This window comes from Meleagris gallopavo, chromosome 2 (genome assembly GCF_000146605.3).
Source record: "Meleagris gallopavo isolate NT-WF06-2002-E0010 breed Aviagen turkey brand Nicholas breeding stock chromosome 2, Turkey_5.1, whole genome shotgun sequence".
Lineage (NCBI taxonomy): Eukaryota > Metazoa > Chordata > Aves > Galliformes > Phasianidae > Meleagris > Meleagris gallopavo.
Window position 1 is genome coordinate 44,490,329 of NC_015012.2, and position 11,008 is coordinate 44,501,336.

An 11,008-nucleotide genomic window follows, 5' to 3' on the forward strand; every position below is an offset into this window, starting at 1 on the left:
TTCACATATTTCCTGCGTGGGGGGATGCAATACTTGGATGCAGTACTCCAATTGGGGCCTCACAAAGGGCAGAGTAGAGAGGGACAATCACCTCCCTCACCCTGCTGGCCATCCTTCTTCTGATGGAGTCCAGGATACCATTGGCCTTCTGGTCATGGTACACCGAGGATATTCATCAAACTATGAAGCATAGGCATCCCCACTCCATTGTGATGCCCCCAGCTGCAGACACCCCTCACTGAGCCCTATACCTGTCCTGTGGCATCAATTCCCATGACCCAGCAGCCCTATTGGAGCAATGACATCAAGCAGCTCCAGTCTCACATCCCAGGGGAGGGGCAAGTCTCAAGTGTTGTAGGCAGCTGTGGGAGTTTGCAAATCCTTTTCCTTATGTAGGAACAACTAGATCTGCTGAAGGTGTTTCAGGCACAGAACAAATCATTTCTGTGGGGTAAGTGAATGTTGCATGTCCAGTTATGCTGGCTGTGAGTAGTTTTTTAAACAATGGGAAATTATAGCCAGCATGACCTTTGGTAATCAAAAGCTGAAGGCAAAGCAGAAATTTCTAGCAGCGTCTTTTAGAGCAAACCCAGAACATGCCACAGCGGCACCCGATCACAAGTGCCAAGTCTTCTGAAACAAATAAAATATTCTGCATTAGTTCCAAGTACAGAATGAGGAGTTACTGATGATTCTTCCACTGATTTCAATGCTTAGAAATTCAGATGAACCCCAGGGGTGTCAGTGGTATTACTATTTGGAGTTGCCACTGAAACCACGAGCCACAAGTTTGCTTCTTCCGTTTATGGCACAATAGATTGTTATCTTTTTTTGCATAATTGAAGAGTATTTGGGAGTTGGGCTCTTTTTTTCATAAGCTCTGCTGTAAGTACAAGCAGGGGGATGCAAGTATGGAGCACAGCCCTGCTGAAAAGGAACCGGGAGTACTAGTGGATGGCCATAAGCCAGCAATGTGCTCTCAGTCAGCTATACCCCGGGCTGTATCAAAAGAAGTGTGGCCAGGAAGTTGAGGGAGGTGATCCTGTCCATTGCTCTGCATTGGTGAGACCTCATCTGGAGTACTGCATCCAGATGTGGAGCTCTCAGTACAGGAGAGGTGTGGACCTGTTGGAGAACATCAAGAGCAGGGCCACAGAAATGATCTAAGGAATGGAACTTCTCGTCTCCTCTACATCTCTTCTGGGGCTCTTCAGCCTGAGAAGAGAAGGCTCAGGGGAGACCTGATGGTATTTCTTTTAATGTGAGAATACTGAGCTCCTCTGCTGCCAGACTTCCACTCTGGGAGTTTGGCAGCAGGAGATGCCCTGAGAGGATACCCAGTGGAACAGAGACATTAACTCAGAAAATAAAAGGTACCTAATCATGAACATTTGACAAAAAGGAAATGTATCAAAAATCAAATTGTTCTTAGAAACAGATAAATTCAGACCTGAAATGCTCCATTTGCAGGGTTAGATATTTATCAGAGATCTTTACAACTGTTTCACTGACTCTTGGAATTATTCTTTCCAGACTTACAAGCTAAAGTAAAACCTCCTAATGGTGCTGAGGTTCGCAATAACTTCTATTAGGGACTTTGCTATAGTTTCAGTCCTGACTTCAGGAGGCAGCAGGTTTGATTTCTGAGCTGACAGCCCTCAGAGCCACTCAGCAACTTTGAGGTGCACCTCTTGAGTGCTGGAGTGATGAGGCAGGTTGTATCACCTCAAATTGGTTTCACAAGGAGAAGTGCCTCCACTCCTTTTAGAAGCATGTAGGAATGTGCACCACAAGAACTACTTCCAATACTTCTAACTTCGGTTTGTAACAATTTCCTGACTGGAGAAAAAGCAACAGCTGAGGTCAGAATGGCCATGTTGGCATGTTCAGGGAGATTGATCTAGAGCTACTCAGAAAAAAATTGAAAATCAGTTCCCACAGCTAAAATTTGCTGCTCTGATTTGTCAGTCTGGCCCCCAGCTAAACTGTTTCATGGGAATTGACTGCTAGTACATCTGACTGATGTCTTCAAAAGGCTCTGAGCGAGTGACCCTGGGTTATTACAGTCTGGCAACTCGTTTCTGAAAGTCCTCCCCCAAGGGAGATCAGAATATATTCAACCTGTTCGCATTTCTTCTTTATGTATAAAAGCTGAACACAAATTTAACTGATACGTAGTAGGAGTATCTAGTGGATCTACAGTGTTTTAAGTTCTCCCAACTCTAATGCAGGAAAGCCAAGCCTTGATTTGCTACAATATTTTACTTCAGGAGGCATGTCCGTGCCTTGGAGGAAAGGAAAGCATTGTCAGACCTAAGGGCTCTTTCTCAAAAAGGGGCGAGAGGATCTCTGCTTTACTTGGAATTGAAGCTTGTTTCTGTAGAGGATGAACCGAGAGAGAAATCAGTAGTGCTAGGAGCTGATTTGCTGTTTGTCTGTGTATTATTTGGAAGAGAAAATGGGAGAAAAGAAGCCAAATTTAAAGACAGCACAATTGATTTCTTCGTTACTTATATCAAAGTGCATGCTCTCTTAAAAACTGCAGTGCTTCTCAGAGATAATGGCTTCTATAACCTCACACTCCCTAGACTGTAAAGATGAAAGAGGCTTTATCTCCACCACATTTAAGTAGCTAGCTGAATGTGAGAACTCTCCCAGACCACACAGTTCAGAGCCCGTACTTTCCTTAATACAAGGGGATCTCTAGTGATGCTAAAAGACAAGAAGAATGACAGAATAAACAGGGAGATACTTGTGCAGTTATTTAAAGGAATGCTGTGATAGAAAACCCCATTACTGCAGGGGTTAAAAAAAAAAAGTCAGACCGTTACTTGCCTGGCTGGGAGCTATCTTATGAAATGAGAGCTGCAAACCACACACTGTGCTGAGATCAGGAACCACATCTGAAGATACAGTGCCCTTTTCTCCAGCACATCAGCAGAGCAGCTAACCATTAGCAGCAGAGTGCCAAGCACACTGCAATACTGTCGTTGCTGTAAGGTCCTCTGCAGCAATAAGCATTTTAGAGTAAACTAAATGCAGATTCTATATATTATTCACCTACAGGCACCGTTAAATTAGGTGCTGAGCAATGAAATCTAAAGACTGTTATTTGGACATTGCAGATCAGCAGGTTGTTTTTAAGAAGGAAAATTGTTTAAAAAAAAAAAAGTTCTTAAGCTTGCAGTCCCTGTGCTGACAAATACAGCAGCTGTATCAGAGAAACTGATCAACAATGCACACCTTGTGGTATTTTTGGATAAAGAAGTGCTCACATGCTGAGCACTAGAAGCAAATGGAAATTGATGCCAACTCACCTGACCTGTGTATATTCTACAAATTGGAAGTCAGTAAATTCCCTTTAGCTGTGATTATCTTCAGCTCTATCACTGAAATACGTAACACTCACAGAACTGCAAGTCATTTTATATTCTCCATAATACTTCATGAGCCTCCAGAGTGGTTTCTGCCCATTTCCAATTGGTAAACAGTGACATTTCCCCTGCTTTACAACTGCCGTTAAAAATAGTCTCGTTCATTTCATAACTTCCAGAACTTCAGCACAAATGTGTTCTATGCAGCAGAGCAAGCACTGAGAACAAACTGGCTTATGAATAGCTGCAAAGCACCAATAGAAAATCAAAGTAAATCAGTCATAAAAGAACAATCTGCACCTCTGTGCTTTGAACAGATTACAAAGGAACACAAGCTGGACCCAATATATCCTCTTCAAAAACACTTTTCCAAGAAGGCAATTACAACACTATGCTTTTTGCTCATACTTTATTGAATGTAATGAAAATGAAACAACAAAACAAACATTCAAAAAAAAAAAAAAAGGATCTGTTCCTCAGAGCTCATCTGAAAGAGTCATTTACGGTGAACAGGAAGGAGATCCTCCAAGCAGAAAGGCCAACAGAGACCAAAGTGCCACAATACCAGAGACTCTAAAGGGGAAGTGATAAAATACTGTTAATTTTGTTCTTGTTCAAAACTGACTCTTTTCCAGACTATGTCAGGCCATAAATGCACCACTGACAAACACTGCTGTCACTGCCTCTCCAGAGAGACATACTTTGAATCTAGAATTCTCTCCTACTACTGAGTTTTCAACTCTTCTGTAGAAAGAAACACAGCCATCCCACACCTGGAGACTCTGCCTCCTCCTCCCAGGCTCAGAGCTGGCACTGCAGCTTATCAAGGTCATCCTCTGCCTGTTACCATGGCACATAGTTTTGTGCTATCTGTGGGGAAACCTTCCCTAGTTAATAAAGATCAAGATCACTCCTGCTGCACAGGAGTGAAAGCTCACAAGCACCAACCCACAGTCAGCACAGGAACCTGCTTCTGAATCCCCTGTTCTCTGGGACATGGCCAGAGAGCAGCACACTGCCGAGGCACTGAAAGAAATGCCTTTCTCCCCTCCTCCCCATTCATGTGATTTCCGTAACTCACTTTAACAGGCAGTTCACATGCGGAGAGTGCCTCCAGCGGCCATAGACAGAGATCTGCAGCTTAGGGTGATCTTTGTAATCATGCAGAACACGAATGACACTGTAAGGAGAACAGATGTCATTAACCATGATTCCCAGGCTTCTTATGAAATCTCACACATCAGGGCAGGAATCTCTCTGTCTAAATAGAGTGATACAGGAGAGAGTGGGAGAGAACTTGGATGAAAGGATTAAGGTACAGAAAGTTAGGATTTTCTGGTTACTTACTGCTTAAATCTATTGGAGAGCAAAATGAATTGGTTCTCTGAAAGCCGTCTAATATCAAAGTGACAAAGAGGCTGTAACTCCTGGTAGATCTGCCTTTCATCCAGCCGTGGCCAACCTCGAACACAGACAACCAAGGGAGGGGGATATCGGCAGGAAGCATCTTCCCCAGAAAAATTCTGGAAAATGTGCAACACTGAGACATATCTGCATGCAGCAATACTGCAGAAATACCACTAACAGAAAACATGCAAAATGCAACACAAAAATAAGATAGTCCTCTGTACAATACAGCTGATGGCGTGAGGCTATGTTTCTTCTTCCCCAAGGATTTTTTCTAAACGTGAGTCATAAAAGCAAACTCTATCATGTAGAAAAATGTATCACTTTTCTATCATGTAGAAAAATAAAACAGAGAAACAGCAAGCTCTCTGCCAGGCCACAGCAAGTGAGCACAGCATAAAGGGACTAACGCCATCTTACAGGATAACAAGATTAACAAACTCCATAAGGCAGAACTTGAACTCAGTGATGTTCTGAAAGGTCATTTGTGCCACCTGCACGGAGACAGCTTCTGCCAAGGTGGGCCCAGGCAAGGGTGGATTGTTCTCCTCTAATGAATGCATCAGCTGAGCTATGGACCTACATATCCCACCACCTGGTTACAGACCTGCAATTCATACGCACAATGCTTGAGACGCCACCTCGGATGAAATTCACCTTGTTCAAATACTCAGCTAACATGGTGAGATACTGAGAGAAAGAAGAATCGGCCTTCGCTGCATCGCTAGATCAGAAAACAAAATGGAACAATGTTTTGTTTCTCCAGCAATGCACTCTCTGAAGCATAGAGTCCTAAATTAGTGAGAAAATGGGTATTTCAAACCTTAGCATCATCTACAGAAGCCAAAAAGCTGCAAGCAGAGGGAATGGATTTGAACAGTATCTTAAGTGAAGTCACTGAATCACACAGATTTCAGAAGTGGAAACTAATGGAAAATGAATTGACCCTTAACCAAGTGAACTCACCCTGAGAGAGCTGATCCAAGGATAAAGGATTCACTGTGCCATTTCCCAACCTCAGAGCAATTTCATGGTCCCCAATTTCATTTTTTCAAATGTCAGCTTTGACATAAAGCTACTACTTTCAGATTTATAAGATAACAATCTAATTAGAACAGTGACATTTTCAATAACGCTCTCTTTTATCCAAAAGGAAGGCCTGACTACAAAGCATCAGCCAGAACCAACTCATGAGTTGTATTCCGTAAGATCCATCTATGCAACAATTCTTAATAAATCCTTAAGCTCCACTCACTCTGTCAATCTGCACAACAGCAAATGAGCTGATTTCAGAAGAACTAGAAAGAGGAACAACGAGGTGGCATTAGAACAAAACTGTAGAAACACAACTAATGGAAATTACTTTAGAAAGCACAAAAGTCACTGAAGTGCTAAGTTACTAAGAGCAACATTATATAAAAAAATGCTTCTTACCATTACATAAACAACAGAGCCACAGAGCAGTGAAGGAATTGTCACATTCGAACAAAAAGTGTTGAAGAAGCATTTTACCTGAACCACAGAGAAATGCATCATACGCTGCCTCATGAGGAGCCGCCTTCCCAGCTGAAGCGTCCAACAAAATCAAAAAGAAACAAACACCTCTAGCACACTGTGGAAATTGCTTGGCCACAAAACCTTAATGCCTGTAAGATCCATTCTGCTGTTTATTCCCCATTGCTCAGCTGTTCCCTCCCTCCCCTTAAAGCCCTTACAATCTATGGCACATCTATGATTCTACCGGGCATTTTAAAATGACCCCAACAAAAAGGCAGCACTTATACCAATGTCTGAAGAGCTTAGTGAGATGCACATAAAGAACAAAATGAACTTTCTTGAAGACCTAAACCAAATTGTGTTTAACGCTACTGATGGCATGGGAACTGCGTATCAGCCGCTCGATGTAAAGTCAGCAGTCCTACTCACACTCACTGATGCTGTGCCTGTGGACACACAGAGTAAAACAAAACCCCCCAGCTTGGAAAGTGTGCTTAAAAACTGTACCGTATCGCACTGAGTCACTTGCGAGATCAATCACTGGACACGATGGATCCATGGGATTTAGGTCGCTGCTGAAGACAAATGGACATGTAAGATTTTTGTCCTTCCTCGTTATATTAGAGACAAAGTTACACACCTGTTCTCTAGTAACCTGCGGCTTCATTTTAGAAAAGGCTACTGAACATTTTAGAAGGAACTTTTAAACTACCCCATGAAAAGGGTGAGGTACTTTGCTGAACACAATCTTTGAAAACTCCTAAATACTACTTCAGTCTCTTCTTCCACTCAAACCTGCAAAGGAGCGTATTTGTTCTAACTGCACATGAAAATGTGAATTAAACTGAAAATCAGTGGGCCAGATTAAATTGATACCCATGGAATGGCTGTAATAAAAGAACAAAAAACACAGGACCTCTGAGAACCTGCAGTCTGAAACAGCTAAAAACAATAACACCACCCACCAGAGAATAATACTGTTTCTATAAGCTCTAATTTTGTGTCTGATTTTTGGGAGTGAGGTTGAAGGTTAAGAGGGGAAATTTTGCTTTCCTACCAAGTATTTACAACATACACAAGCAATTTATCCACAGAACAAGTGTAGAAAAGATTAAGTGTTCTAACACACCACGGCTAAGCTGATGAAATACAGCATCTACTAATGCTCCACTAGATTACTGTAGTTAGTTACTGCTTTCAGCTAAGACAAGCTTTTTCCTGAGAGCGGGTATTTGAAATCAGTGGTTTCACTGAGAACTTAAATTCACTCATTTCATCACATGCCACAAGCAACATCCAGCTGTGCAGCTGCGTATAAGGCTACTTGCAAGCAAATCTTGAGACCAATTAAATAAAGGTGGAAAGCTATTATAAAGCTACAAAGTCCTGGTTGGTATTTTGGAATACAGGCATCTCTACAACCACATAACTAGAAGCACAGAATATCTCAAGATAGGAGGAGCCCACAAGGAACATCGAGTCCAACCCCTGGCTCCACACAGGACCATGCAGAATTCAAGCCCCCTGTCTGAGAGCTGTGTCCAACCACTCCTTGAACTCCAGCACTTGGGGCTGTGCCCACTGCCCTGGACAGCCTGTTCCATGCCCACTGCCCTGATACTCTGCAGTTACACAGTAGAAACTACAATACATCTCATGGACTCTAGTCCCATTGTGACAGATGAAAACTGACTTAAAAAAAAAAATAAATTTCCCAATTACTTTGTAACAAATACGAACAAAACTTTTGCTCTTAAATTTAGGAAGAAACAAGCTTGAAAACTTTTGGGAGGAGGAAAATTATGAACAAACAAAATATTTTTCCCACGAAAACAAATGGACTACAGAAGCTTTATAGCCCACCACTGACCTGCACAAAACCTCATACACCTCCAGAAGATTAGATACTCGAGGAAACTGGTAGTTCTGTAAAACAAATCTAGGTTAGAAAACCATGTGAGTTCATTCACTGATCCTACTGCCTCATTAAATGGGATCTGAAATCACACCGTTTCAAGGTAACACTTAGAACTGGTCACAGCTCCATGACCATCGCACATTCAGGAAAGGTATCTTCTTTACTGGATGAAAGAGATCTAAGTCCACATAGAAAGATCTTTCCATCTCACCTTCCAGATGGATTTTGTTACAGTCTTGGTGTCTATGAGGACAGGAAACAGGTGGTGAATATTCTTTTTAAATTCCTCATAGCTTTCTGAAAGCAAAGCACACAAATAAAGACATTACAAAAACGATGAGAAGTCAATGGTATTCCAAACAATTAAGAAAAGGAAGTGTTCTCAGAGGAATGATGCCCTGTTCCAGCAGGGCACAGATGAGATAGGTGATCAGCACTGTTGCTTGCTCAGCTTTGTGGGTGGCTGGGGTGGTGAAGGGCCACCGGCTCTCACCCTCTCATCCCTGCTGCAAGGGCAGCTGCTGGGGGTACAGATCCTGAAGACAGCAGATATGCACAGCATTACCTGGCAGAGGGTTGTAGAACTTGTCATGGAGATGACATAGGTCCATCAGCATGTTGTGTCCCACCAGAGGCTATTGGAAGAACAAACATAACAGCAGCCTATTGAAGCATAGTTTTGCAGTACTCAGACATAACCAACCTCAGGCATGCTCAATAGCTGTAATCCTTTCCTCCCAAAAGTAATTCAGGTTGCAGGATTTATATCAAGATTATTATTTTCAGGAAATCAGACTTGCGGGCTCTCTGAAGAGGGTATTTTTCAGTACTTCTCTATTTTGAGTGGATTGAAGGAACTATGGGGCAGATTCCCATTCAGCTGAGGAGTGGTACTATCTTCCAGTGATCAGATTTACAGTCCTATTCAGAAGGGGAAGGACATCACCTCCTTATCACCCATAAAGCCCTCTGAAGCTGAAATCTGTTCAATAATCTGGATACAGAACACAAGAATTGTCATCTATAATCACAGCAAAGGTCTGCATGATCCAAGAAACAGGTCCATCACATGCTAGAAATCTGAACTTGTTCAAAAGGCAAAAATCTGCTCGGCTTTCTTAGATGGTGATTCATGATGTAACAAGGATTCAGCATTGCAGACTCTTGCATTTACTCAAGTAGACAACTGACAACTGAACAGGATGATCACACTGAATGAGCTGAGTCATTTAATACAAGCTACTTTATCTTTTATCACGCTTTTACATCCAGAGCAGCAAGATAAATAAAAGATTAAAAAAAAAATAAATGAGAGTAGCGATGGGTCGTTTTACCTTTTTAGCTTTAACAATTATCTGGAAAAGGTTGGTAAAGCCCCGGGCAGATGTGAGAATGAGCTCCTTCCGGCAGGAGTCATGAGAAGAGCTTTCCAGAAGTCGACGGTGCTGCGGACTCACTTTTTTCACCAGTACCTGAAAAAACAGCGGATATCAGCCTTCTACATTACCTGTGTGTACTGAATGCTGAGCACTCAAGATCCACTTCTAGGCTATGAAAAATGGAGAAAAAAGATGAGAAAAACGCACATCCCTGAGACCTCAGAACAGCCAGACTCACTTTTCTTCCCTTTTGAGGTCAGTGCTCCAGTAATACGAGACCTCTTCTAATGGTGCCTTATTAATGCTTTTCTTTTTAAAAGGATGGCTCCTATCACAGGTAGTTTGGACCACAAATAAACATAATTAACTTTATGCCAATTCTATAAGTTTATGGAACTAAAAAACAAACAAAAGCATTGCACAAACTGAATCCCCAAAGGCTGTGCTTCAGGTGAGCAGGCTGAGTAAGCCTGTCACTCTGCTGATAATGGCTATCAAGCCAAAACAGAACTAAAGCAATGAAAAAAAAATAAGAACAACAACAACAAAAAACCCTTCATAATCCATTTCTAAGCAACTGACTGTTACCACTATTGTGCCATGTTCTAAAATGTCTGCAGCCATTGGTTTAATTCAGAAAATACTGCATCAAATGGAAAATACCAATGTAAACAAAGGCAGATCCCACTAAAGCAAGACATATAAAAGTGAAAGCCTTCAAAACAACTGTACGGCAAAAGACAACAAAGAAAAAACATAAAAGGCTGAAAACTGCTATTTCTTGCAAATGTATTAAAGGAGAGATTTTTCAAAGGCAGCAGGAGAGTTTCTGCAGAACTGCCCCAAGGACAAGTATTTCTCACTCAAGGTATTTTGTGGTTACAAGGGAAACAGTTCCATTTGGGAACTGTTCCAATAACCAGTTATTCAATTTTGCGAGATCCCAAGAAAAGGGATTCAGAATTGACACTTTCCTTTGTCGCTGCCCTCTCCTCTTGGACTCATCATTAAAAGGCAACATTTCAGAATCTCTGCGGGAATGTCAGTCCTACCTACCTAGGTAGAAACTCTCTTACAGCTCACCTCATTGTCTCTGAGAGGCTGTGTCCAAACGTTTGGGAGAGCTTGTCGCAGAACCAGTTGAACATCAAGCATCTGGGAATCTAAGACAGAAATGAGTAGTAAAAACTTTAGAGGTGCAAATAATTCTGTTTAGCAAAACACTTTTTTCTAGACAGGACTAACCATGGTTCTGCTCCGGGGTACAAAAAACAGTCCTGAATGATACGATCTTAATACATTCCTGCACATGTGGTGACATAAAAAAAAAAAAGTCACATGGAGAATTTCAGTCAAATAAGCTTTTGGGAGGATGGTAAAGGAAAAGACCAACTGAAAATTAGTGGAGAAAGACAGTCATGAGAGCTCTGGAA

The 11,008-nt window shown here is 41.9% G+C and overlaps 1 protein-coding gene across 4 annotated transcripts in view; it reads right to left on the bottom strand.

Moving 5' to 3' along the window:
* Positions 1-3,806: 3,806 nt before the first annotated feature.
* PNLDC1 (PARN like, ribonuclease domain containing 1) overlaps positions 3,807-11,008 on the bottom strand; it is an 11,016-nt gene continuing 3,814 nt past the window's right edge. For 2 of the 4 annotated variants that reach the window (XM_019612879.2, XM_019612881.2), the window contains 12 exons: positions 10,659-10,738; positions 9,531-9,668; positions 8,762-8,831; positions 8,408-8,493; positions 8,149-8,204; positions 6,786-6,853; positions 6,294-6,347; positions 6,037-6,079; positions 5,406-5,505; positions 4,722-4,897; positions 4,456-4,554; positions 3,807-3,947 (listed from right to left, as the gene is read on the bottom strand). In XM_019612879.2, the coding sequence (XP_019468424.1) occupies positions 3,875-3,947; positions 4,456-4,554; positions 4,722-4,897; positions 5,406-5,505; positions 6,037-6,079; positions 6,294-6,347; positions 6,786-6,853; positions 8,149-8,204; positions 8,408-8,493; positions 8,762-8,831; positions 9,531-9,668; positions 10,659-10,738 (1,043 nt within the window). In that variant the 3' untranslated portion in view covers positions 3,807-3,874. Of the gene's footprint in view, positions 3,948-4,455; positions 4,555-4,721; positions 4,898-5,388; positions 5,506-6,036; positions 6,080-6,293; positions 6,348-6,785; positions 6,854-8,148; positions 8,205-8,407; positions 8,494-8,761; positions 8,832-9,530; positions 9,669-10,658; positions 10,739-11,008 lie in introns of all 4 variants that reach the window. The other 2 variants (XM_031552447.1, XM_031552448.1) reach the window with 2 other exon arrangements.